At 59.2% G+C, this 27435-nt stretch overlaps 1 protein-coding gene across 2 annotated transcripts; it reads left to right on the forward strand.

Annotated features, from left to right (window-relative positions):
• Positions 1-26653, forward strand: UPB1 (beta-ureidopropionase 1). Of its 2 annotated transcripts, XM_027566153.1 has the most exons (10): positions 9-196; positions 5863-6034; positions 7568-7655; positions 12037-12131; positions 16560-16721; positions 17755-17924; positions 22178-22259; positions 23293-23335; positions 24623-24777; positions 26255-26653. In XM_027566153.1, the coding sequence occupies exons 1-10, from the start codon at positions 93-95 to the stop codon at positions 26336-26338; spliced, it is 1155 nt and encodes a 384-aa protein (XP_027421954.1). In that variant the 5' UTR covers positions 9-92; the 3' UTR covers positions 26339-26653. The 2 variants fall into 2 exon arrangements, with proteins under 2 accessions (XP_027421955.1, XP_027421954.1); XM_027566154.1 differs by lacking the exons at positions 24623-24777; positions 26255-26653 and adding an exon at positions 23821-24300 and having other exon boundaries at positions 1-196.
• The last annotated feature ends 782 nt before the right edge of the window (positions 26654-27435 follow it).

Consider the following 27435-nt stretch of genomic DNA (forward strand, 5'->3'; position numbering starts at 1 on the left):
TGCTGGCCTGGCCACTGCCACCTCCTCCTCCTCCCCCCGGGGGCGAAGGGCAGCAGGCAGTCTAGATCTGGACAAACGTGCGGACTTCAGCCATGGCCGGGTCCGGGTTTGAGTCGCTGGAGCAGTGCTTGGAAAAACATCTGCCACTCGCAGAACTGCAGGAGGTCAAACGCCTTCTCTATGGCAAAGAGACCAGGTGCGTGGAGCCCAACTGGCCAGGCAGGGAGCTTGGGGTGGGGGTTGGGAGGCCCTTGGGGCCAGCGGGTGTTGGTCTGGGGGACCAGACAGGGGGCTTCAGGGTCTGAAGGGCTCTGCAGGGGCGGTGGTGAATCCTGGATTGGAGCTGAGACCCTGAGTTCTATAGATGGGACCTCAGGTGTGCAACCCAGCGTGACCCTTACAAGCCTGGAGGGAAGGGACAGTTTTACTCTCTTGTGCTTTCCCTGTGAGCACCCAGCTTTCTTTCCAGCTTCCAGTGGCCCGCTTCTCCCCCGGCACCAGGCCTGTCCTCTGGCTGGCTGTCTAGGTCGGTACCTCCAGCCAGAGCCCCCATCCCACCCCAGGCCCACTGGAGGTCCTGCCCCCAGCTCCTCCTTCCCGCAGTGACCGGCCTCTGGCGGGTCCTGGGACGGAGAGGCCCCTGAATCTGGTTGGCGAAGGGACCTTTCCCACGGGCAGGTCCCGGGAGTTGGCTCCCACGCTCGGAGCTAACGCCCAGCCTGCTGTGGGCATCTCTGGGACTTTCCAAGGGCAGTGTACTCCTGCACGCCGGGAGTGCAGGGCTGGAAGACACTTGCCCTTCTGCTCCGGTTTCTCTTCGGTCCACTTTTCTCAAAGCAACCGGAAGATGTAACTCAGATCCTGCTTAAAACTCTATAAGGGGTTCCCACGGCCCTTAGAAATGAACTCTGACCCTATGCAACTCCTGACCAGACATCCTTCCACTTTCCTGCCCGTTTGTGGGCTCCCCCCATCCAGCCACACCACACACTCCCTGACCTTGTGGCAGTGGCCTTGAGGCTCCTGGGCAGCTCCCCTGAAACTGGAGGGGGTTACTTGGATCAGAGGGTCCCAGCCAGCAGCTCGTGTGGCGTTCTGGCAGGGGTGGGGACCGGACCTCAGAGCCCCAGGTGTTTCCACAGCTAGTGGATGGTGAAGGCAGAGCAGCTGTTTTTGGGGTTAGCGTGGTACAGAACTGTGTCCAAAAGGGCTCTTCATACCCAGAGAGGGGTGCCCGGGACTGCCGACCCCCCTGGCCCCTCCAGTGGGCTGATGCTGGATTACTGCCTTCCGTGGCACCTGTGAAGGCCCACGATGGGGGAAACCTCTGAGAACTGGGGCTCCTAAGGAAGGTGCCCTGAAGCAGGGAGTGTTTAAAGGTGAGGTAGGCACGTTCCCCTGGGAAAAGACAGAGCCTGTGGGTGTCAGAGAGAGTGCTGGGAAAAGAGAAGTAAGTTTCCCACGTAGGTGACAGGCCAGGACCCGTTCGAGAGCTCAGGGTAAAGGCTGCCTTGTGGGAAGGACTCTGTGTGCACATCTGGATCACTCCAGAGTAGGGAAGGATTGGGTGGAAGCCACACTGCATGTATCAGTGACCACCAGGCCTCTTCCTGGGGCTCGGCTCACAGTAACTGAGTCAGTGGTCCCCCCTTTTCCACTCTTTCTACTTTTCCCTCTTCTTGATTCTGTTCCACTCTGTGCTAAGCCCTTCCAAGCTTCACTCTGGGGTTTTAACCATTTGTACTTATGATTGGGTGGGATTTGGCTATGAACAGATTGCAAAGTGAAGATAGAAACTTACTCATTTAAAAGTTCATCTGTTCATGGAACTTTCCTGGAGGCCCCATGGTTAAGAATCCACCTCCAGTGCAGAGGGTATGGGTTCGGTTTTTTGGTTGGGGACCTAAGATCCTGCACGAAAAGTGAAAGAGTTAGTCACTGAGTTGTGTCTGACTCTTTGCGACCCCATGGACTGTAAACTCTGTCCATGGAATTCCCCAGGCAAAAATCCTGGAGTGGGCAGCCATTCACTTCTCCAGGGGATCTTCCCGACCCAGGGATCCGAGCCAGGTCTCCTGCATTACGGGCAGATTATTTACTGTCTGAGCCACTAGGGAGACCCCAAGACCCCACTTGCCTAGGGGCCAAAAACCCAAAACACAAAACAGAAGCAATATTGTAACACATTCAATCAAGACTTTAAAGAAATTATCCACATAAAAAATATATTCAACCAAGTCTTTTGTTCATTTCTCATGGCCTGACTTGGGTATGGCTGCCTCTGTGGGGGCCTGATGGAGTCCTCCCCTAGACTCCTCCTTCACTCCACACAAGACGGGCTTCTCTCTGAGTGCTTACTGCCCCCGAGACAAAGGTGACGCTTAGCAAGTGTTTACTGAGTGAGTGAGCTAAATGGGCCTTTGCTTGTGCCAGGCAGATGAAATCCCCGAAGAACGTCAAGGCACAGTTTAAGACAGCCAGAACCAAGAAGCATTTATTCATTCAACAAACATTAATTGAGCGTCTATTTTTGTCTCAAGCACTAGAGGTCCTAGGATGAGTTAGCCACGGTTCCTGCCCTCGAGGGGCTTTCCGTCTTTTGATGGTTGTCCCGCCCTGCAAGAAAGTGTGCAGGGAGAGCTGGGGGGTTTTATATGGACGGGGTTGGGGCAAGTGGGGAAGGCTTCTGGGGCGCCAGGCTTCAGCTGCGTCCTGAAAGAGACTGCGGAGTTGGTCTGGAGACAGGAAGGGGCTCAGCTGCTCCGGGCCAAGGTGCAGACAGCAGGGGACAGGCCCGTTTGGGGGCTGTGGGTGTAGAATACTGTGGGGGCTCGCCTAGGAGAGGAGGCAGGAGTAGTCGGGGTGGATCCTGGGGGCTCCTCCTCTGCAGAGGAGGCAGGATTGTCCTGATGGGGCTGGGAGCCTTCAGAGCATTTGCAAAGAGCAGGTGGATGGTGGAGAGGCCTAAAGCGGGTAGAGTGCCTGGGGGCAGAGAGGAGGAAGGGTTCCGGAAGTCTCAAGAGGCGGTGCATACAGCCAGCCTGGCAGAGGGGGCTTGGGCCCTTGGGTGGCCCGTGTGGGTTCACCTGATGAGGTGCAGCTGGGGGGCAGGCCGACGCGGTGGGGTGCTGTGACAAATGACCGTACACCGCATGGCTTCAACCAGGGGAATGTACCCTCGTGGTTCTGAAGACCAGAAGTACAGAAGCCAAGGTGTTGGCAGGGGCACGGTTCCAAAGGTTCCGGGCAGCGCCCTCCCGAGGCTTTTCTGGTTTCTGGCGGCTTCTGGCGTTCCTTGGCCCGTGGCGGCATCACGCCAGCCTCTGCCTCTGATTTCACACAGTCTTCTTTTCTCCCCATGTCTCACCTCTGCGCCTTCCTTTTAAAACCCAGCACTGCCTTTTAGGGCTCCCCCAGGTAATACCAAGTGATCTTATCTTGAGATCCTTAATGGCGTCTGCAAAGACCCTGTTTTTCCCCAAAAGTCCTCAGTCACGGGTTCTGGGTGTTAGGACGTTGGGCTATCTTTTCTGGGGGAAGGGGCGCACAGGTCAGCCACGGCCCGTTAGAGACTCCAGAGAGGTGGTGGGGGCGCTGGCTTGGGGTTGTCCTAGGGACGGCCATTGCAGGTGAAGGGGTGGGTGTGGAGGAGAAGTCCAGGGGGCAGAGGAAGCGGAGATTTTGTGGGAGACTCCAGAGGCAAGGATGAGAGGTTGCAGGACCCGAGGGCCAGTATCGAGGAGGCAGCTCAGACTGGGCACAGGCTGTCGGGCGGCTCAAGGAGGTCTGGAAGGATGGGGACCTCAGGGAGTCCAGGTGGCTTGAGCAGTCAGAAGGCTGGTGCTTCCTAAACAGGAGAGGAGAGCCTCAAACAGCTGTCACGGGGAACTGTGGCCGGTCTGCAGGAGAGAGGGAGTGGCGCCCAACGTGTGTCGTGCCCAGCGAAAGAGTGCAGACGGAAGAGTGGAGTGCACAGAAGGGCACCTCTGTGCGTGTGGCACACACGGAAAAATGTGGGAAAGAAGCGGGAGACGTTGTGGAGGGGGCTGTCTCCAGATCCGGGACGGAGGGGAACTCACTTGACATTCTCCACTGTTTGATTTTTCATTTCTTTCTCTCCCCACGAGCCTGTGTTTCTTTTGTAACAAAGCTCTGGTTTAATTATTTAAAATGCAGATCCATTAGAAGGGAAGGAGAAGTTCCAGAAGCCAGAGGTTGCCAAGGAGGCAGGGGCTGGGCTCCCTTGGGCAAGGCCTGCCTTGACCCCACTGGAAAGGGGTCTGTGGGGCCAGGACAGGAAGTGACGGGCTTTCCTTCTTGGAGTCGCAAGTGAGGCCCTCAGGGTGGGGCCTCAGCCACCAGGGTGAGGGGCAGAGAGCCCGCTGCAGGCACCGAGGGAGGGCTGAGGGCCGCAGAGAGCCCGCGTGTGAGGTCCTGGCCTGTTGGCTGGGCTCCGTCCGCCGCAGCTGTCTGGCGCCCCACCACCTCCTGAGCCGAGCCCCTTGGTGGACATGGGACACGGTTGGGGGCTGCAGCTTGAGGGCCAGGTGGGTTCTCCAGGAGGACGTGGGGCAGGGCCAGGTGATGGCAGGCCAGGATAACAGGAGGGCAGGGAAAGCCTCCAGGCACCCGGCCTCAGGGCTGGGTGTCCCCAGGGAGCTGGGGTGGGGCGGGCCGGCCAGAGGCTGCAGGACCAGCTTACAGCTGGGGGGCTTGTGGACCTTGGGCGAGCTTTCCCAGCCGACGTCTTCCTCCTGGCTGAGGACGGGCCGCCTGCCCGGCCCCCCAGCTGCAGCGGTGACTTGTCCTGGGGGGCGGGGCACCGTCTCTGAGGCCCCCACAGCAACAGGAGGCAAGGTGTGTGCTCTGCAGCTATTTCTAACCCGCCGCAGCGCACGGAGCCCTGACGAGTTTGAAAAGCAGGCTGACTGTCAGGGGCGGAACCCAGCTCCAAGCTGTCAGGGAGCCGTCATGGAAAGCGCCTGGCAGGGGGGCGGTGACCGGGGGCTTGGGCTGACAGGGCTGTGATTTTGAAAGAAAAGTCGTTAAGAAAGGGATTCAAAGTGGGAGAGGAGTATTATTAGATAACGGCTGTCAGGCGATTTTCTGAGGCATTCTCGGGGTATTTCGTAACCCTCTCGCCCCCTAGATGGTCAGCACTTCCTGGGCCCTCTCCTGCAGGTTCCACCCCGGGCGGGGGCATGGAACGGGCATCAGTGTTTGCCGTTCGGCCCATGGTCACTTTGGTGGGAGGTTTTGTCAATAATCCACTTACCTCTGTTAATGAACCACACACCGGGATGAGCCCTTCAGCCTTCGGTCTGGACGCCTGGGCCCCACCTCGCCCGTCCGGCACCGGGCTGGGAGCCGCCCTCTCTGCTGGTGGTCCCAGCAGGGCAGGGGTCCCCAGATGCTCGTGACCCTCCGTCCTGCCATCAGTCCTGGCCTCCTGCTCGCCTGTCTCCTTACAACCTGCTGTGACCGCACCCCCCCCCCCCAGCTCACAGAGCCCTCTGACTCCAGTCCACAGACGTTTGGGGGACTCTGTCCCCTCCCGCCTATGCTGAGACTTTAATCCCCGCCCCCGATTTCAGCAGCTTGAACATCAACCTCTTGACTAGGTTCCCGGCCCTCCTCTGTGGGGCCTCACCGCTCTGCCCGCCGGGGCCCTTGGGGGTGGGTGGCCCCCCCGTCCTGCTGCTCCGCGCCAGCTCCCCACACGTGGCCGCGGCCCTGGCCAGCTCCTGTGCCTTCCTACCAGGACGCCGCACGCGCCCCTTCTCAGCCGGAGGAGCGACTGTGAGTGTCATCACGTGCCGCGGACCGGCTCAGCTCACCTGCCCTCTGCCTTCCTGCGTCTAGGAAGCTCGACCTGCCCGGCGCTGCTCTCGAGGCCGCCTCCAGAGGGGACTTCGAGCTGCAGGGCTATGCGTTCGAGGCCGCCGCGGAGCAGCAGAGGAGGCCCCGGACTGTGCGTGTGGGGCTCGTTCAGAACAGGACCCCGCTCCCCGCGGACACCCCCGTGGTGAAACAGGTTAGGCCTCTCCCACCTGTAGAGACTTGACCATGGTCCCCGGGTGGTCGACCGGCTGCTCTGCCCTGGTGTGCCCCCCCCCACCCTCCAGCCATGTTTCTTTTCTTTTTCTTTGGCTCCCACCCCTTTCTCTGCCTCCCTCTCCTGGGGTGGAACTTAAGTTGCCAGGGAGGAGGCCGCCCCCGGGCTCCTGCGCTCTCTGTTGGAGCCCTGCCTCCTGGGCTCCGGCCAGCACACGTCTGTCCAGCCCGTGTGCCTCTGCCTCGCTCCTTGGTGCGGGAGTCATCCGCCCAGCCTCCATCGGGTTGCAAATCTGTCTCCTTGGCCAGTCCGGGTTGTCAGGAGGTCGTGGGGGGTCAGGGATGTGGTCCTTGCCTCCCCACCCCGCCTCCAGCACCTAGAACTTTGCTCCCAGCCCAGCATCTGCGGGGCCCTGTAGTGGGGAGACCCAGTGTCTCTGGGTTTCAGCCTGGCCCCACCGGGTTCCACTGGTCTGTCTCTAAACAAAAAAACTTCCAAATGTCTCCTGGGAGCCAGACCGCGGGCTGAGGACACGGAGAATTTGAGGATGCCAGTCCCAAGGAGCTCGTGGGGTCCTGGGATGGGAAGGCCCGGCGGGGAGCGGTGCCGCTGTCGGGGCGCGCGTACCCCGGTTCTCGGCCCCGCCGTGGGCGTGCACCCCGACTCTCGGCCCCGCCGCGGGCGCGCGCACCCCGACTCTCGGCCCCGCCGTGGACGACACATGAGAACACACGAGAGGCAGGTCAGGTCGGGGGAGGGGGCTCGTGCTGTTAGAGGGCGCCGCTGGGCGTCCTGGGAAGATCAGGAACACGCAGGGACAGACCTGGCAGGACTGGGCCTCCCCACAGCCGCAGACACAGGGTGTCCTGAGTGACCGGGTCCCAGCGCTGGGGCCAAGGGGCAGGTGACCCGGGGGAGGGCTCTGGAGGGTGGTGGGCCCCTCTCTCAGCAAGCAGCTCACATCTCAGCAATGCCACGAGGCGGGCAGCCTTCTCCCCATTCTCCAGACAGGGAAAACCGAAGCTCAGCGAGGCGGCGTCCAGCGCCTGGGGGACCCCAGGGCCTCTGCCCCTCCGCCTTTGCCCACGGCTTCGAGCCGGAAGACTGTCCCCCATCCCAGAACCTCCCACCCCGTGCGTCTTCCTGCAGCAGGCCCGGTGGAGGATGAGCGTTAAAGTTGGCCTCAACCAGTAGAACCTGAGGAGAAGGCAGTGGCACCCACTCCAGTACTCTTGCCTGGAAAATCCCACGGGCGGAGGAGCCTGGTGGCCGCAGTCCATGGGGTTGCTAAGAGTCGGACACGACTGAGCGACTTCACTTTCACTTTTCATTTTCATGCATTGGAGAAGGAAATAGCAACCCACTGCAGTGATCTTGCCTGGAGAATCCCAGGGACGGGGGAGCCTGGTGGGCTGCGGTCTATGGGGTCGCACAGAGTCGGACACGACTGAAGCGACTTAGCAGCAGCAGTAGAACCCGATGGGCTCTCACGCTCGTTGTTTGACTCGCCAGGTCACCGCTCTACACAGACGCATGGAGGCCGTCGTGGAGGTGGCTGCCATGTGTGGAGTCAACATCATCTGCTTCCAGGAGGCGTGGAGTAAGTCCCTCTCCCCACACTTTCTCTGCTGCTTGCAAAACCTCACTGTCTTATCTCCACGTCGCCGAGAGCATCTGCTACGTGATTTCTTAAAAATCTCCTTTTGTTTCTCATCCCTCGAGAGGTTCTTTGTCAACAGCACAAGCAACCCCGGAACCCACTCCTCATGTGCCTCAGGCTCCCCTCTGAGCCTTTTAATTCTTCCTCGCAAAACATCCTGCCGGGAGAATCCCTGCACAGAGGAGGCTGTGCACAGCTGCAGTCCATGGGGTCTCAGGAGTCGGACAGGACTGAGCGACTGAACACGCGCGCGTGCACACACACACACCCACACACACACACAGCAGAGAGCAAAGGTGTGCATCCCTTCTGCCTCCGGTGCCTGGCAGGTCATCCCGCTCTTCACATTTCCCGGCACGTGTGTGTTTGCACTCTCGGCTGACACTTTTGATATGTCTGTGTCTTCCGTTAGACTGTACACTCCATGTGGTCAGCGCCTGGGTGGTGGTAATTTTTCCCATCCCAATCCCCACCCCACCCCCATTTTTTTTAACATTCAAAAAATTTTGATCGTAAAGCATGCATGTTGCTCCTATCGGTACATGTATAAGTCAGCGGTGTTAAACACAGTCGCAAAGTTGTTTTAACTGTCATCACCGTCTCGACCCAGACTTTTTCGTCATCTCCAGCCAAAACTCTGCACTAACTCATCAGTAACGCTCCCATCCCTGAAAATCTCTATTCTACTTCTTGTCTCTATGAATTCGACTGCTCTAGGGGCCTCGTGTAAATGGAACCTCAGTATCTGACCTTTGGTGTCTGGCTGTCCCACTGAGCATTGTGTTTTCAAGATCCATCTGTGTTGTTGCGAGCATCAGACTGGCCTTCCTTTTCATGGCCGCATAATATCCCGTGGTTTGCATGGATCACATTCTGTCCATTCTTTCTCCTACCCCCATTTTGTCTTTAGTGGCTTGAATAATCCTTGGTACATGACAGATGCTAAAAATATTTATTGGATCGTTTAACCAACTTCTCTTTCTTGGAAAACTCCCACTCATCCATCAAGGTTTAATGTGGACACCCCCTCCTTTTGGGGGCCCTGGGGACTCCCCTGCACAGAACTGAGCGCCCCACCAGGTTCCCATTGAGCACCGCATCTCGGCTGGCATCTCCTGAGGGCAGGACGGGGTCTAAGTCCAGAACCTGCCTTGAGGAGCACTGGTTCAATGAATGGGGGACCCCCCTTTTCCCTCTGATTTGGAAAATGTGGTTAGAACTTTGCAGCCAGCCTCCCCCAACCTGCCTTCCACATGCTGCTTTTGAACGTTTGTTTATATTACAGGGGTTGTGAAAACAGGAAAAGAAACCATTAAAATGGAAATGGAGAAATGTGGAGAGCTTAGCAACCTGAAATGAAATCGGAAAGGGAGGTTTTATCCTCTTGGGGCACTTGAGTCTCTCCTAATGCTCTGAAAGCTGCGAGTGAGCGGTCACTAAGGATCTTTCTTTGTTATCAACAGCGTCCTTGTTGGCCTCCTTAAAATAGCTCATCCGTCTTCACCCCAGGAGCCTGGGGAGTCGAGCCGGGTGCCAAGGCCCCTGGGGCTGCTGCCAGAGTCTGCTGCCCCTCCGCTGCCTCCGTGGGCCACGTCCCGGGCGGCCGAGGTGACTGAGGTGCCACCGTCGCCCAGGCTGCCAGGGACTGGAAGGGACCGGGGAGCCTGGTGCCCCGCTTCCTCCTCTGTGGGATGAGGAGTCACTCACTTCACAGGGGTATCGGGACAGGCTGCCTCTCACCAGGCCTGGCACCGTGCTGGGCACACGGCCTGGGTTTGGGAAAGGCTGTGATGACTTTAAAAAAAAAAAGCACCACGTGAGAGTTAAGTTTTATTGGGGGCAATATGAGGGCTGCAGCCCAGGAGACAGCACCTCAGCTCTGAGCAGCTGCTCCGAAGGGGTGGGGGGGGGCAGTCTCTGTGTGATTTTGGTCACGGGGCAGTGCATGCGTGTGTTTTCTGGTAGAAAGTTTCTGCTGGTCCCGTGAAGCTTCAGTTCAGGGGAACAGTCGTCACTGAAGGATTTTCGAGCTTTTCTAGACACGAGGGCACACAGGAGGTGGCTCGTAACATCAGCCCCTGAGAACACCTAACTCCCTGAAAACCTGTCCTGCCAGTTTCCCAGGGCACAGTGCCCCGTTTCTGCTCTGACAGTGAACTCCTGCAGGGGGTGCTGAGGGTCAGCAGCTACCACAGCACAATCATCTCCTTGCAGAGGTAGATGGCAAGCCCCCCAGGCAGGTGCCAATTTGTGGTCGCCAGTTGACAATCTTCACCCACAAAGAGGCCACACACGGCCCGTGCTGCAACCAGGTAGATTCCTCCTCGGCCACGTCCCACAGCTTTCCCACAAACCTTCCCTGCAGGCCGGTCGGTTTCAGAGCCGTCCAGCGGCATTAACACTGTGTAAATGCCAAGTAAATAGTTGCCTCTGTGTGGCAACCTCAAGTTCTGCTTTTTCGGAATGTTGTGGAATTTTTTTTTTTCCCAAACATTTTCCACCCTCAGCCGGTGGGGGAACCCACAGGTACAGAGGGCCAACTCTGCACGGAATTGGTCCGAAGAAGGAATTCCGTGTTCCAAGTCACGAAGGAAAAGACTTAACAGCTCAGCAGGAAGCGGGCAAAGGGTACGGAAGAGATCACCTGGAGGATGAATCCAGAAGAGCCAGTGACCACGCGGCCGGGGCTCCAGCTCGCTGGGGACGCAGGAGAGTGCCGTCAGACCGGCGGATGTGCAAGCGTGTGCGCGAGGGGGGCGGAGCCCGCTCAGCCGGAGTGCGTTCTCCCCGGTGCCTACCCCCTGCCAGCCCCCCGCCCTACAGAGGAAACCTCCATCGAGAATCTGGTGCCCTGGCATTCTTTGAATTGTTACTGCACGTGTATGTACCTCAGCGAGTTATGAACCTTCCTGTTGAGTTAGCCCTCTCGATGGTGGGGCATCATCTATCCAGAGAGGACAGAAATCATGCTTTTATCCCCGGGGAGCACTCAGCCCATCCAGCGTGTCCCAGACTTCTGCTGGGGTCATTACACGAACGGCTTTCCTCATTCCTGAAGAGGCCTCGGCCCCCGGGAGAAGGAGCATTCCTATTGACGTGGGAGGGTCCCGGCACCGTCCTCGGGGACCCTCGGACACCATCTCCAAGAAGCCTCGGCCTTGCTTGTAGCAGCCTGCAGGTCAGCCAGCAGTTTCTGGCTGTACCTTGTACAGAATTGTTTCACATATGGTTTAGTCACTAAATTGTGTCTGACTCTCGCAACCGCATGGACTGTAGCCCCCCAGGCTCCTCTGTCCATGGGATTCTCCAGGCAAGAGTACTGGAGTGGATTTCCATTTCCTTCTCCAAGGGGATCTTCCCAACCAGGGATCGAACCCGCATCTCCTGCATTGGCAGGCGGATTCTTTACCGCTGAGCCACCAGGGGATCCCTATATGTGTGTGTGTGTGGTTGAAATTACGGTAGCATAGACATAGCATAAAGTTTACCATTTTAACCATTTTTTTGTGGGTTCAGTTCTGTAACACTCAGTGCATTCACATTGTCGTGTGACCATCGCCACCGTCCACATGCAGAGCTTTCTCATCCGCCCACACTGATGCTCCAGCCCTTGAACAGCAGCCTGTCGTTCTCCGCGGCCCCAGGCCCGGCGCCTGTCCTTCCGCACTGTCTCTCTGAACCCGCCTGTCCTGGGCGCCCCGTGTGCGTGGACCTGTACAGCGCTTGTCCTCCGTCTGCCTTATTTCACCGCATGTAATGTCTTCAGGGCTCACCCATGTTGGAGCAAGAGTCAGAATTTCCTGCCTTTTTAAGGCTGAATAAGGTGGCTCAGCGGTAAGGAATCCGCCCACCAATGCAGGATACGTGCGTTCGACCCCTGGGTCAGGAAGATCCCCTGGAGAAGGAAGTGGCTGGCCGTCGCAGTATTCTTGGCCAGGAGAATCCCCATGGATGAAAAAGGCTAGCGGGCTATAGTCCACAGGGTCACAGAGAGTCGGACGTGCCTGAGCACACAGCACGGTGTCCCATCGAGTGGGTGGACCACCGTCAGCCATTCATCCTCGGGGGGACACGGGTTTCCATCTTGCGGCCGCTGTGAGCCTGGGTGTGCAAGCGTTTGTTCAGCCTTCTGCTGCAAGTGTGTCTAAGATCGTAGGCGGGATGGCTGGCCTCACCCCTAGAAGCCGGGAAAGGGGAGGGTCTGCCCGTCGTCCACAGCCGGGTGTGGGCCCGGAAGGCCCAGAGAGGCCCACACCAGGCCGAGGGGCCCTCTCGGAGGCCCTGAGGCTGGGTGTGACTCTGGCCTTTCTCCTCTCCACAGCGATGCCCTTTGCCTTCTGTACGAGAGAGAAGCTTCCCTGGACGGAATTTGCCGAGTCAGCAGAGGACGGGCCGACCATCAAGTTCTGTCAGGAGGTAGGACGTTAACCGGCCTTCAGCCGGCAAGCCAGCCTGGGGCGGCCGGACACGTGCGGGTCAGAGCACAGCCGCCGCGGCCGGGTGGCCCTGCCCCAGGGCGCGTGCGCCCGCCTGGCCCTGTTTTTGCCAGATAAGAGTAGATGCGACTGTTTATTGCCCTTTTTTTTCCCTTAAGTGCCCTTTCACTTGAAATCAGCTTCAGAGCCAGAGGGGCCCCGCATGCCTCTTTAAAAACGACACTAATGAGCCGGTGTTATTCATGGCTGGCGAGGCCTCCGTTGCTGCGTCGAGGCGAGCGGGGGCTCCTCTCTAGCTGGGCCCCGGGCTCCCGGGGTGCCGGCTTCGGCGGTGGCGGCTCCCGCTGCTGCCTGGAGCGCGGTCTCGGTAGTCGGGGTGCACGGGTTCAGTCGCTCCGCGGCGGGTGGGATCTTCCCCGACCAGGGCTCGATCCCGTGTTCCCCGCCTTGGCAGGCCGATTCTTCCCCACTGGACCCCCCAGAGAAGTTCCCCTTCGTGGCTTTTTAACTGAGGGAGCTGCAGCCCACAGAGGGGGCGTGGGGGTGACCCGCCCAGAGCAGGGTCTGCAGCCGGCAAGAGGCGGCCCTGGCACCTGGGGACAAGGGTCAAGGCCGCGTCCCTGGCCAGAGCCCTGTTACCCCACTTGCCGGGGCTTGACGGGTGTGGCCCGTCTCATCAGTGTAGAAACTGGGCCTCATTTTTCTTTATTTAAACCTCATAATGTGTGTTCCGAGATTCTGTTTACATGCATTGTCCAGGAAGGGCAGCTGTGCTGGGGCAGAGTACAGGTCCGTGGCTGCCAGGGGCTAAGCGGGGAGAAGGGATGAGCAGGGATGCTCACGGGGACGGGGTTTCCACTTGGGGTGTTGACAAATTTCTAAAATTAGGTTGTGGTGTCGGTTGCACAACTCTGAGTGTACTGAAACCCACGGAATGCTGCCCTTTGAAGCGATGGACTTTATGCTCCTTGAAATGCGTCTTCATGGAGCAGTCACCCCAAAAACCCCCATGACGTCCCACATGGTGGCTTATGCTCATTCTCACCTCGGAAAACTCCCTTCATTCCTGCGGAAACTCCGGGGCTTTTGGAGCAGCGCTGTGACCACAGTGATCCTGTCAGTACGGAGCCGTGATTCCAAGCAGCCCTCTTCCCAGGCTGTAGGGGGACATCTCCCAGCCACTAGGCGGTTGGTTCTGTGCCTTGGACAAGAAGATGACAAGGACGGGGCGGGAAGTGGTTGCAGACGGCGTGCCTGAACCAGGACGGGAGGAAGAAAGGGCAGAAGGAGGGTGGGAACGCGCTGGTTCCAGGCACCCGTGTCTGCATCGAGGGCCCCAGGACCCACGGCCGCCCCCTCGTGGCTGCTGGCATCCTGCTGTGCCGTCACTGTCCTGTCACTGGGGTCGGGGGTGGCGACGGGCTGGTGAGAGCTGAGGACAGATGACCAGCTGCGGCTGCTCCTCCTGGCCCCCAGATCCTGTAGTTCTTATTTGAGACAAAAGGAATTTGCTGTCCAAGAGTTGTGTTTGGTTGGGTTCTGGGTTTCTGAGTTTTTTTGGGTAGATGAGACATATGACGATTTTTTTTCCTTTTTTTTTTAATCTTTTTTTTTTTTTTGGCTGCACCAAGAGGCATGTAGAATCTTAGTTCCTCAACCAGAGGTTGAACCTGTGCCCCTGCAGAGGAAGTGCAGTCTTAACCACTGTACTGCCACAGAAATCCCTTGTTTTCTTCTCTTTATTGCACTAAAAGGGCTTCCCAGGTGGCTTGGTGCTTAATAATCCGCCTGCCAATGCAGGAGAGGAGGGTTGGATCCCTGGGTTGGGAAGATCCCCTGAGGAGGAAGTGGCAACCCACTCCAGTATGCTCGCCTAGGTGCTTTCAGGGACGAGGAGCCTGGCGGGCTGCAGTCCACGCGGTGACTGTGACGTGGCTGAGCGTGCACGCTGGTGGAGAACACGTCATTGGGCGCCTTCAGCACTTTTAAGCAAACAGCTCCGTCGTGCTGAGCGCCTTCCCAGCGCGACGAGACAGGCCTCCAGAACTTGTCGTCTTGTAGCCCTGAAACCCTCCAGCCGCGTATCAGCTCCCCTCCGCCTGCAGCTGCCCGTAGCTGACGTCCCGCTCGGTTTCTGTGAATTCGACCACGTGCGATGTCCCACCGGAGGGCACATCTGCCTGCTGGTCCTTCTGCACCCGGCTGGTTTCGCTCGGCACGACGCGCTCAGTTTCATCCACGTCAGAGACCACAGCCACTCTACCCGTGGGTCAGGACTGCCTTCCTTCTCAGGGCTGGATAATACTCCGTTCAGTCCATCCTAAAGGAAATCAGCCCTGAACATCTGTCGCAAGGACTGATGCTGAAGCTCTAATACTCTGTCGACCGGATGCAAAAAGCCAACTCATCAGAAAGGACCCTGATGCTGGGAAAGATCGAAGGCAGGAAAAGAAGGGGGCAGCAGAGGATGAGCTGGTTGGATGGCGTCACCGACTCGATGGACATGAGTTTGAGCAAGCTCCGGGAGATAGTGAAGGACAGGGGAGCCTAGTAGGCTACAGTCCATGGGGTCACAAAGAGTTGGACGTGACTCAGAAACTGAACAAAATGACAAACTACTCCGCTGCGTGTATGTGTGAAGTCGCTCAGTCGTGTCCGACTCTGTGACCCCAGGCACTGCGGCCCGCCAGGCTCCTCCGTCCGTGGGATTTTCCAGGCAAGAGCACTGCAGAGGGGTGCCATTGCCTTCTCCGACTGCATGTGCACGCCACGCTTTATCTGGTGGGGTTGCTTCCACCCTTGGCTGGTGTGAGCAGCGCTGCTGGGGATGCGGTGTGCGCTCACACTCTCCCGCTCAGTTGCCAGCCCTGTGGCAGCTCCGTTTAACTCCGTGGGGAACCCAACATCATTTATATTCCTGCTGGCATTTTATGAAGGTTCCCGTCTCCACACCCTTGTCAATGCTCCTTCTCTGCTTTTCTCGTTTTGTCTCGTTATTGCCTCTGGGTCTGAAGGTCTGTGGGAAGTGGCGTTAAGGCTTGCTTTTATTTCATTTGTACTGCAGGGTCTGTGATCTTTGTTGAGGGGTCCCAGGGTTGGAAAACGTAAGACTTTGCTCTCTGCACCCTTTAGAATTAGGAAATCTGCCTTAGCCACACTAGAAAGGTCCCCAGGGCTATGTTCAGTATTTTAGAAATCCTGATATAACCCGCATACTGCTGATATAACCCCGGGCTCATGGAAATGTCAAGTCATTTGATTCTGACTAGAACTGTTGAAGTGTAGACTGCTTAAGGATCAGGAGAGTGGGACTTCCATGACGGTCCAGGGGTCCAGACTCTGCACTCTCCCTGCCGGGGGCAGGGCTCAGCCCCTGCTTGGGGAGCTCATATCCTGCACACCAGCCGATCCCAGGCCGATATTACACACAACCAGCAACCACCCGTCAAAGTATAAACCACAACAACGCAGAGCAATGTGAAAATGTGGCCACTGGAAGACTGAAACTCTCTCTCCTAGATCGTGGCTCAAGGAGAAATCAAAGATGGAATTATAGCATGTCTGGGAGAAAAAGATTATACGATCATGTCATATTCAAGCAATGCAAACTGATGGCATGGAATTGTGCCATATGAAAAAAACATCTAAAAAAAGAATAGAGGAAGCGCATTTCGCCTGTTAGCACAGACGTTGCTGTTGTTCGGTCACTAAGTCGTGTCCCGCTGTTTGTGACATGGCACGTAGTAAATGAAGTGAAGGAAGAGACGGTTCTTCTCACTTGTAGCGGAAAGAGAAAAAGGACGCATTTCAGGTCTTTGGGGAGATCCAGAAGTGGGATTCAGAGAAGGCAATGGCACCCCACTCCAGTACTCTTGCCTGGAAAATCCCATGGACGGAGGAGCCTGGTAGGCTGCAGTCCAAGGGATCGCTAGGAGTCGGACAGGACTGAGCGACTTCACTTTCACTTTTCATTCTCATGCATTGGAGAAGGAAATGGCAACCCACTCCACTGTTCTTGCCTGGAGAATCCCAGGGACGGGGAGCCTGGTGGGCTGCTGTCCATTGGGTCGCACAGAGTCGGACACGACTGAAGCGACTTAGCAGCAGCAGCAGAAGTGGGATTAGGGGGTCCTGTGGTCGTCCTGGGTTTGACTTTGGAGGCGTGGCCCTACTGTTCTCCACAGCAGCTGCATCATCCTTCCACTCCCAGAAGGAGTGCCCGAGGACGATGCCGGTTCCTATGCAGCTAAGCTTGGGCATCAGAACAGCGCTGGCATTTGGTCTTTAAAAGGACAAGCACAGAGAGAGCTCGAAACCCAGACACGATCTAGGAGGACCCTCGAGTCCGTCCGTAAAATCGTCCGACGAGTGCTTTGAAAGGAGGGCGATGCCACGTCTGTTTTTCCAGCTGGCGAGGAAGCACGGCATGGTGGTGGTGTCTCCTGTCCTGGAGCGAGACTCGGACCACGGGGACGTCCTGTGGAACACGGCTGTGGTCGTTGCCAGCTCCGGAGCGGTCCTGGGCAAGACGAGGAAGAACCACATCCCCAGAGTGGGCGACTTCAACGAGGTGAGCCGCCCGCCCGGGCCCGTGAGCACCCCGGCCGCCGTGCGGTGTGACTTCCCCGCGTCGCCCTGCGTCACGCGGGCGGCTGGGGTGCGGTGGGAGTCCCGGGCGGGTCCCCACATGTCTTTAGCACAGAGGGCTATGTTCTTGCATATATTAATATTTTTAAAAATATAACCTGAGTTGGCCGCGTGGAATTCTTCTTGAAAGTAAGGAGCATGTTTTCAGGTCTACTATGACCTTCTGCTTTTCTGGATATTCATTCTGTTCAGTTTTTTGTGAGTTTGATATTGAAACTCCAGCTAAAAATCTTAGTTTACTTTAAAAAAAAATAATTGTAATATATAGGGGAACCGTAAGTAACTTTGTTCTCTATTTTCCAAATCTCCTGTAAGTGTCTTATCACACTTCCATAATTTAAAAAATAAAGAGAAAAAAAAAGTAGCACATAAGTTAAAACCAGAAGCGGTAGTCACAAGCGTGGAGTGATTGCTGGGCCCCGCAGGCCCGAGCGCCTCGTCCGTCAACGTCTGGTCCTTGTTCGGGGGAGGGGTCCTTGTCTGTGGCCCCGTGGGGTCAGGTGGCCGTGAGGGCTGCACGTCTGAGCGCAGGTGTGCAGGCTGGGGCTTCGGCCGGTGCTCAGGGCCTAAGCGGTTAGCTGTCCTACCAGATGGGTGGTGTGGACGTCGGCCACACGCCTCAGCCTCTAGTGGTGCTGGGATGAAACCTCAGCCCAGTTTATCCTTGGCATACCGCGGGGAGAAGCTCTGGGGACTTTCTAACGTGTCACCGCAGATCTGTGGGCAAGTGCTCCAGCCACGGTGATCCTCCCTCGGGTAAGCTTGTTCGTGATGTGTCTGGTTTTCAGGTTTGGTGTTTTTTTTTTAGTTTATAAGTGGTCTGAAATTTTGGAGTTTAGAGTCATGCCAGGAGTGTCCCTTAGGGAGGACGGGTGATGTTTTCATTTTTCTGCCAAGCCTAAGAAAAGGGAAGCTTGGCGGCTCAGAGCACCCGCCCGCGGCCCTCTGTCTTCCAGTCCACATACTACATGGAGGGGAACCTGGGCCACCCCGTGTTCCAGACCCAGTTCGGGCGGATCGCCGTCAACATCTGCTACGGGCGGCACCACCCTCTCAACTGGCTGATGTACAGCATCAACGGGGCCGAGATCATCTTCAACCCCTCCGCCACCATCGGAGCGCTCAGGTCACTGGGCCCAGGGGGCTTGGCGGGGGCCTGGGGGCCGGGTTTCGGGGCGCAGAGGCGGGGTGGGTGAACAGCAGACAGGTGACCGCCGGGATGTGCAACGCCCCTGAGCCCCGGGACGGTGAGTGGTAGGGTCAGCCAGCTTAAGCGTCCGTTACAGTCCCCCCTCGAAGCCAAGGGGTTTCCCCAGGTGGTGCTACGGAGTCATGAACCCACCTGCCGATGCAGGAGACGCAGGAGATGCGGGTTCGATCCCGGGGTCGGGAAGATCATCCCCCTGGAGGAGGGCAGAGGAACCCACCCCAGTATTCTTGCCTGGAGAATCCCCATGGACAGAGGAGGCCGGCGGGCTGCAGTCCCCGGGGGTCGCGCAGACTCGGACACCCACACTGAACAGCAGTGCCATGCTACGAAGCACCGTCCTTGGCTGTGGCGAGGTCTCGGGCAGGGACGCCAGCAGGATTCGGGAAAGCTCCCCTTCTTAGGGCCGGAGCATCGGGGGTTGCCTGAGCAGCTTTGGCTCCCCTCCCGTCCCACACGGGCGGGTGACGACGGAGGGGTCCGAGCTGAGGGGGTCCTTGAGAGATCAGTCAAGGGTCTCTGGCATCTGTGTTTACCCAGCCATGTGGTGTTAGCCTTATCCCTGAGCAGACAAAGCTGCTGTCACAGGCCGGTGGGGGGAAGGGGGTGGCGGGCTCCGGGGCCTCCCCGGGGCACTCGCTGGGCTGCAGCGGGGCTGCAGTGACCGGCACCAGAGCCCTTTCGTAGCTTTGCCCTCCCCAGCAGCGGGTGGTTTCCAGCTTTGCCTCATCAAGGAGCAGGAGAGCTCGGGGCATCTGTGTGAATGCCTCTCTCCCCAGCTCACTTCCCCCAGAGCATTCCGGGATCTGCTGTGTCATCGGGGGGGTGGCGGGGACGGGGAAGGGGAGTCTCTGTCCCCAGTGGAGGGGGGCAGCTCAGGGACAGCCTGCAGTCCCCTGGGGGCCCACCCTTTCACTCCTGCCCTCGCTCACCACAAGATTTCCGAAATTTAAATGTGGGGATGTGGCCGTCACTTCACCTCGAACTTGCTGCTGAAAGTGGGGCCCCCTCCCTCAGCTCGCTGATCTGCACGGCTGTCCCTTACAGAACGACCCCGTCCTGTCTGTATCGGGGGGGGGGGGCGCTCTCGGGCGCAAGGGGGCAGTCACGTCTGGGGTCTCCTCCCCACCCCCAGAGAGGCAGCGGGCAGCGTGGCCACTGTGACAACGTCCCCTGACAGTCGTGAGGAAGAGTGGCTCCTGGCTGTCCAGTCAGCAAGCCTGGACAGACGCCCCGGAGCAGCCCCTCCTGCCAGCCACGTGTTACACACCCAGCGAGCTGCATCACCCCAGAGGGGTCCCTGAAGCCAGTGCCACCCCCCCATGCACAGCCGCACTCAGGCTGGGAGGGACACAGCCGTAGCCTGGACTCAGATGTCACCTCTCCAACGGAGCACTTCCGGGCTTTTATCAGCCCCAATTAAGCAAACAGAAGCTGCTCAACGTGGTGCACAGGTGATGGCTCATGTCCTTGCTTATTAAACGCTGTCCGTCTTCCTTCCTTGGACAGCATGATCCCACCCACCTGTGCCCTCCAAGGAGGATGCGTTTCTGCTGGGAGCTGGGGCTTTTGGAAGCCCCAGGTCTGAGCAGCTCCCACAGCGTTCACCCTGTTATGTGCTCAGTCGCTCAGTCGTGTCCGACTCTGTGCGGCCCTGTGGACTGTAGCCCACCAGGCCCCTCTGTCCATGGGATTCTCCAGGCAAGAAGACCGCAGTGGGTTGCCATTTCCTCCTCCAGGGCATCTTCCCAACGAAGCCGTGTCTCCTGTATCTCCTGCATTGCAGGCAGATTCCTTCCCGCTGAGCCATCGGGGAAGCCCTTACACCCTTGACCAGATAATTACAGCCTGAAAACCTTGGCTTGAGGGCACGGTGGCGAGAGCAGAGGAGGGCTTCCTGCCTGACGTTGCTCAGGGCCATGTGATGGACAACAGGGAAAAGCCGGAGGGGAGAGAGTGGTCACGGTCAGCTCCTCTCCCCCAGCGGTTATCACCCAGCCGTCCCGGGGCTAACACAGCTCCGTGACCCCCGCCTGTGAGCAGAAAGGACGTTTCCAGGCTGGGGTCAGAACCCTGCCAAGACTCTCCTTGCTGAGGATGGCGGTAGAGTGTGGAAAACGGTACAACAGGTGGTTCGCTAGGTCGAGGGGCCACAGGGTGAATTTCTTAAAATCCTGAAGGGTTGTTTGTGGAATCGACGCTGAGGGTTTACAAGCATGAGGCCCGGCAGGACCCACCAGCTGCACAGCAGCCTCGGCTCACAGCTTCTAGAAGCACCCATCCCCTTCTCTGACGTCTCCCGCCTCCTGTATCAGCACCCCTACCCCTCCACACACACACGGGCGCGTGCAAACACATGGGCACGTCGCGGGAGTGGGCAGGGTGTCCGCACGTAGGGTCCCCCAGTTCCGAGCACCCAGTAGAGGCACAGTGCGGTTTGATGAACCGAGTCACCCTGCGAGCCCTGCAGCCCGAGTGGTCAGAGATTTCCGCCCTCCCACCCTCTCGGGCCACCCTTCCCCTTCCCCACTGTGATGGATTTCAGGGGCCAGCTCTCAGGAACCTCCGGCCTCATCTGAGAGTCTCGGTGTCCTGCCGGCTGGGGGTTGGGTCCTGGCCCCCTCATCCTCCCTGGAGAACCGCAAGACACGTGTTTTGTGGCGCCCGCTCCGCACCTGTCTATTTAATTCCCGAAAATGTCAGCGACGGGCGTGTTTCTGTAAAAATCCTTTCTTAAAAGTTTTGTCAGTTCAGCCGAGCAGCAGGGGGAGAAAAACAGGAAAATGAGTCCCTCCGTCAAGGGTGGGATTTTTTTTTTCCCCCTCCAGACTCGTGAACGCTGCTGAGAATTAGGCTTGTGACAAGCACCCACCCACCCCTCCACCTACTCCCCAGTTTCAGCCAGGTGCATGCTGACAGGAAGGCTCCGGGGCCCTCCGCTCCCAGGCAGCCCGTTTCTGAGTGGGATCGCAGCTCTGCATCCAGAACCCCGATGGCGCTGTTCCTCAGACCGTCAGTGGCCAGCAGGCCCGCTGAATTCCGTGGCACATTTTGCTGGTGGGCTGTGGACGGACACGTGTCCGCCAGAGCAGAGTTTCCCACCGGGTCCCCCACCCCCAACAGGCGCTGGACCTGGGGAGCTCAGCTGTGCCCACGTGGGGATGTCCCTGTCCTGTGCCCGTAGGAGAACCGGGATGGGGGCTCTGCTTCGAGGCTCGGGGTTCAGAAGAGGGAAGCGGGGGGCAGCTCAGGGGAGGTGATGCCTGCCTTCAGCCTGAATTCCTCTCGGGTTTACTGTTTGCCGGGCCTGAAATCTTCCCCTGCAGAGACAGACGGCTTTGCAAGGCGGCATGGCAGGGCTCCCCTGGTAGCTCCAGTGGTAAAGAACCCGCCAGCTGAGGGTTCAATGCCCCCCACCCCGGGTCTGAAAAATTCCCCTGGAGGAGGAAATGGCAACCCACCCTAGTATTCTTGCCTGGGAAATCCCATGGACAGAGGAGCCCGGTGGGCTACAGTCCACGGGGTCGCAGAGTCGGATATGACTTGTACCACAAGGGTAGGGTCTGGGGGGCACACAGGCCCCCAGGCCCCCAGGCCCCCAGCTCCCTTCTGACGTCTACTAGCCTGGGGGGCGGCGGTTGAGTTCCTGACCCCACCTGGCAGGAGGGAATGAGGCAGAAGCAGCAGTTAAGGGGGTCCCGCCAGGCAGCACCCTCTACTCTGCCAGACGCTTCAGCTGCCGGAGAAGGGGATGGATGTTTCCCAAAGCTGTGAGCCGATGCTTGTCTGCACGGCCTCTCTTTGGGGAAGCTTCAGAAGAGGAAACTTTTTTTTTTTTTTTTGATGGCACTGCATGGCCTGTGGGATCTTAGTTCTCCAACCGGGGATTGAACCTGTGCCCTCTGCAGTGGGAGAGCAGAGTCTTAACCACTGCACCGCCCGGGGAGTCCCAGGCAAGGCTTTGATCCAGGGCTGCGGCTGATGCGTCAGGTGCCCTCCACACGGCTGCTTCGGCCCGAGCCCGAGACGAGCGGGCCTGTTGGTGGTGGGTGTGGGGTCACCTGTGGGCGCCGTGAGCAAGACTGGCACCCCGGCCGCAGCTCACAGCCGAGCATCCGTGAGTCAAAGGCTGGGCGGTCGGCAAGCTGGTCCCTCTCCTTCCTCTCGCACAGTGAGTCCCTGTGGCCCATCGAGGCCAGGAACGCAGCCATCGCCAACCACTGCTTCACCTGCGCCATCAACCGCGTGGGCCGGGTGAGTCCCGAGGCTCGGCCTCCGGGGGACCCCCAGCAGGGGAGCGGACAGAGGGATGAGGACAGCAGGCCCAGCCACTGCCCCAGCAGAAGCCAGGCGGGAGGAGCGGCAGTTGCGGGGGCCCTGGTGGGGACCCCGGGGTCGCACCCCCTCTGGGCACACACGCCCCACACCCCGGGGTCCCGGCATGGGGACCCTGGCTGGGCCTGTCGCCGGGAAAGCTGGCGCTGCTCGAGCCCTGCTGTGCTTGCAGCTGAAACCATTTTCAAAGGCTCTCGGCCCATGACCACCACCCAGTACCTGCTTTCTTCCCGTCCTCCCCCCAACCTTGACCTCAGGCACTGAAAGATTTGACTACAAACACCGGGTATTTACCACGTAACAAATCCTCTTCCGCATTCTTGCTAATCAGATGTCAGGCTCTAATCAGAGCATCTGATCAGCCCGAGATAACCCTAAGTGGATCTACAGGAAAGAAACTTGGTGTTTTAACCAGCCCGCACGCGGCGCCCCCTCCCGGCTGGATGCACGGTCCTGGGGAAGGTATCGAGAGCGGGTACCCCCTGGGGCCTGCGCTGCCCCCAGGCTGGGCATTGTGAAGCCCCAGATGCCCTCCACGGCCCCGGGGAACCAGTCTCCACCACGGCTTTCTCTTCTCCCGGCAAACGATAAGCTCCCAAAGGCAAAATCGGGGTTCTTCCCCCTGGGGCTGGGACCCGGGGGGCACGGCTGGGACTGTGTCCTAAGGCCTGCCCCGTCTAACATTGGTGAGCGTCCCGCCAGCGCCCCCTAGAGGTGCGTCTTGTGCATGCACGCTAAGTCGCTTCTCTGTGACCCCATGGACCGCAGCCCGCCAGTCTCCGCCATCCATGGGATTCTCCAGGCAAGAACACTGGAGTGGGCTGCCGTTTCCTCCTCCCGGGGATCTTCCCGGCCCAGGAATCGAACCCACATCTCTCACGTCTCCCAGCGTCGGCAGGAGGGGTCTTCACTCCTCGTGCCAAGTGTCTCTTACCTTGGTTTTATTTCCCAGGAGCACTTCCCAAACGAGTTCACCTCTGGGGATGGCAAGAAAGGTGCGTCCAGCTGACTTTCCGTGGGGCTGATTTGGAGGGGGGTGGGGGAGAACCTGGCTGTCCCTTCTCCATCTGCTGTCTCCCAGCAGGACCCACCCCACAGACCGTGTCTGCACACCTGCCCCCCTACCCGCCTCGTGTGGACCCTGGGCCTGTGACCCCCTGGCACCCCAGATTATGGAGTGGGGACTGGGGTGGAGATGAGCCAAGCTGTTGGGGCACCCCCTGTGAGCTCCCTGAAATAGGGGTGCATATTCCACCCTGCAGACCACACCCCTCAACCCCTAGCTGTCCAGGTGCCCCCAGAGCCCAGCATGGCTGCCTTGGGTTCCTAGAACCCACAGCTTGTTTGGCTCTGCGGGCAGGGCTGGAATCCGCCACGCCCGGCCTCTCCTCTCTGGCCTGGAATGTGGGAGGGGGCCACCCCCATCTCCAAGGAGGTGTCTGGGAAGCAGAGCGGGGCTGAGCAGCCGTGCGTCCCACAGCAGGATCTCCTGAAAGAGCTCAGATCCCCCGACTTGAGGCCTGGGAGACCGGAGCCTCCGGCCCCACGGGGCTTCCTGTCACAGGACCGGGGTCCTGCCGGCGCTGGGCGGCACCCGCACACTCCCCGCACACCTTCGGGGCGGTGGGCACCCCGCTTTCCTGGTGAGGAGCCCAAGGCCCGGAGCGGGGTGAGGGCGACACGGCTGGGCAGGGCCGAGCTCACGGTCGGGGCCCCATGACTCCCTTGCCACGGTGGCTGATGCTGGAGCCGGGAACCAACAGCTCTGCCAGGGAGGCCTGCAGAACGGTTCCCAGGCGCGGGACTCCCGGTGATCCAGGGGCTGAGACTCTGCATTCCTGGTGCGGGGGAACTGCGTTCAACCCCTGGTCAGGGAACAGGATCCGGTATGCCACAACTAGAAAAATAAGCAAACAAACTATATACATATATGTATGTATATCAATAAAACAGCATTTTCATTTCAGTTTTAAAGATCCCGCATGCCGCAGCTAACACATCCCATGTGCTGCACCTAAGACCCAGCACAGCCAAATACATAATAGAAATAAATTAATTAAAAATAATAAAAAGAAAGGTTCCGGGGGCAGAGGTGAGGGTGTTGAGGGCGACTTGCAGCCGGCGGCGGGGCGTCCAGGCCTGACAAGGAAGGCAGGTCCTCGGGGCCGCAGCAGCTACTGGGCAGGGTGTGGGGGCCCTCGTCCTGGGCATCTCCCCTACATGGGTGCGGAGACCACCCGTGTCTGCATGCGCTCACGGGCCTTGCGGTTGCTGCCCCGCAGCTCACCGGGACTTCGGCTACTTTTACGGCTCGAGCTACGTGGCGGCCCCGGACGGCAGCCGCACCCCCGGGCTCTCCCGCACCCGGGACGGGCTCCTGGTCGCCGAGCTGGACCTCAACCTCTGCCGGCAGGTGAACGACATCTGGGGCTTCAAGGTGGGTGTCCAGGCCCCTGCTCCTCCGCGCAGCTGGCCTGCTCCCAGCACCAGAACTGCGTGGCTCCGGGCGGCCTGAGGGCCAGCCGTGTGGGCCCCCCTCCCCGAGCCGCGCAGAAGGCCGGGGGCTGGGGCCTAGGAGGGGAACCACGGGGTCAAACGCTGCCCAGGGCAGCAGGCCTCGATAAATTCTCCACTCATCTGATTTATTAGATTCTGGGCGCCTCCGAGCAGATTCGTCTCAATTTCATTTGTCCAGAGAGTAGAGTGGCTTGGCCTCGCTAATCCTCTTTTCCTTCCCAGGCACTTGTACTTAGCACAAGATGAATGTGTGTGTCTGGCTCTGCCTGTGGCCAGGCCCCAAGTCTGGGCCCGGACAATGGAGGGAAGTGGGTCGAGGAGGGAAGTGGGCCTAGGCGGTGCCGCTGCCTTGCAAGCCACTTCGGCTCCCTGCCTTATGCACCCGCTTGTAAAACAGGAGGCCTTGGGGACCTGACACCCTGTAAGGAAGGTGGCGGGTCTCCAAGGATTGTAAGTGCCCGCCTCCTAGAACGGGGTGCTTGCGGCCTGGGACCCCTCGCCCCGGAAAACAGCGCGTCAGGCACACAGATGGAGTGTCGCCGTGTCAGCCTCCCAGGCTGTTTCCACCAACTCCGCGCCCACTTCTCAGCAGATCATACACACAAATACACGTCACATTGTCACGATGGGAGGACTGCCCAGCGCTCCTGGGCGGGGGTGGGGGCGGGCTGGGGGGTGGTGCCCGGGGCCAGCCAGACCGACAGGGCGCTGCCCACGTGAAGGTCTCCTGTCTCTCGTCCTCCTGGGAAGCTTAGATTGATGCCGATTCCGCACGGATGGGAAGCCGGAGCCAGTAATCCGAATGACTTCTCATTAGTAACTTTCTGAAAGCGGAAGCCGTCCCAGGCTGTGATGATGGGCACCAGGTCCTGTCAGAGCCTTGGGAGCGAGGGGGCGGTGTGGTCGCCCTGGGTGGGTTTTACGGCCCCCTCCAGGCCTCTCCCCAGCCGCCGCGGCCGGGATGAGACGCCGCGTGCAGCGGATGGCCCTCCAGAGCCAGGCCGCCGGGGTGTGGATCCGGGGGGCCCACTCCTGCCAGGGATCGGCGGCAGGTCAAGCCCCTCTCGGGTTGGGGGGCGCAGGGGGGCAGGACGGCCCTCCTCCCCGCTGCCTGGGAGCCCGCCACACCTTCTAGGGGAAGATCCCAAAGGTGTTCCAGCAGGAGGCGCTGGGGCGTGAGTCACGTCGGCCTCCGCCCCGGAACCGGGGTCGGAGGGTCACACGCGGGGCGCGGGGCGTCTCCGAACCCCAGCCTGAGGCCGTCCTGGCCTCCGGCCCGCCTTCGGCCGCGTTTCTGTCCCACAGCTGCCCTCTAGTGGCAGCAGGCGGCGGTGCGCGAATGAGGGCGTTGAGAACCAAACGGGAACCGCGCAAAGTCCTGCCGTTTTCGCTTTCAGATGACCGGCAGATACGAGATGTACGCTCGGGAACTTGCCGAAGCTGTCAAACCCGACTACACCCCCAAGATTGTGAAAGAGTAGCGGCCGGCCCTCAGCCCCCGCCCGCCGCTCTGCCCGCAGCAGATGCGCCAGGGCGCCAGGCTCTGCAGTGCCTGGCTTCTCCCTGCTGACTCCCCGATGGCGCTGCTGTCCAGGCTGGTTTTAAGACTGCCCCTGGCGGGCGGGGAGGTTGGTCAGGTGAGGCGGGCTGGCACACGAGCGCCGGGTTTCCTTCTGGGGATGAAAATGTTTGGGAGCGGGGTGGAGATGAATTTGGTCACTCTGGTCACTTTGAGGTGGTTAAACTTTGTTGGGTGAGTTATAGAAATTCAATTAAAAGATGATCCCAGGCACTGATCGTGCAGGGTGGTTTGAAGCGAGACAGATGGGGGACTTGCCCGGTGGTCCAGTGGCTGAGACTCCACGCTTCCACTGTAGGCCGAGGCCGGGTTCAACCCCTGCTCGGGGCACTAAGATCCCACGTGCTGCCACTGGACAGTGCACGTGCTACAACAGAGATGGAAAATCTCGCTGGAAGGCCAGCACAGCCAAATAAGTATCTTCTAAAAAGGAAAGAAGTGAGGGGCTTCCCTGGTGGCTCAGTGGTAAAGAATCCACCTGCCAATGCAGGAGATGTAGTTCCATCCCTGAACCAGGGAGATCCCACATGTCGTGGAGGAACAAAGCCTGCGGGCCACAACTGCTGAGCCTGGGCTCTAGGGCCTGGGACCCGCGACCGTTGAAGCCCATGCTCTGCAGCCAGAGAGCCTTCCATTTAGATTGGCAGCGACTTCTGCGGACAGGGGGACGGTCATTGGAAGCCGTCACCTTGGCCAGGCTGCTGTCTCCGTTTACCCAATCAGACGCTAATCTGTGAAGGTATTTAGCCAACGTGATTTAAGCCTGTAGGCAGTTAACCAAGCAAGTGAGATTATCCTAGATCATCTGGGTAGGCCTGATTTAATCCGGCCGAAGGCCCCGAGAGCAGAGCTGGGACTCCCGGACCAGGAGGGAATTCTGGCGTGGACCTCAGCCTCCGCTCAGCCCCAAAGTTTGAAATAAGTCCTGCCGACCTTCTTACTACCTCCGTCCAGATGTCCCTGGGAAGTGGCTTTTCTAGGGACAGGTGCGTGCAGTGA

Source organism: Bos indicus x Bos taurus, chromosome 17 (assembly GCF_003369695.1).
Source record: "Bos indicus x Bos taurus breed Angus x Brahman F1 hybrid chromosome 17, Bos_hybrid_MaternalHap_v2.0, whole genome shotgun sequence".
NCBI classification, from domain to species: domain Eukaryota; kingdom Metazoa; phylum Chordata; class Mammalia; order Artiodactyla; family Bovidae; genus Bos; species Bos indicus x Bos taurus.

Coding starts and splice junctions, on each gene's coding strand:
- UPB1 (XM_027566153.1), top strand. CDS start 93: ATGGCCGGGTCCGGGTTTGAGTCGCTGGAGCAGTGCTTGGAAAAACAT. Junction 197..5,862: donor CTCTATGGCAAAGAGACCAG/GTGCGTGGAGCC, acceptor TCCTGCGTCTAG/GAAGCTCGACCTGCCCGGCG. Junction 12,132..16,559: donor CCATCAAGTTCTGTCAGGAG/GTAGGACGTTAA, acceptor CTGTTTTTCCAG/CTGGCGAGGAAGCACGGCAT.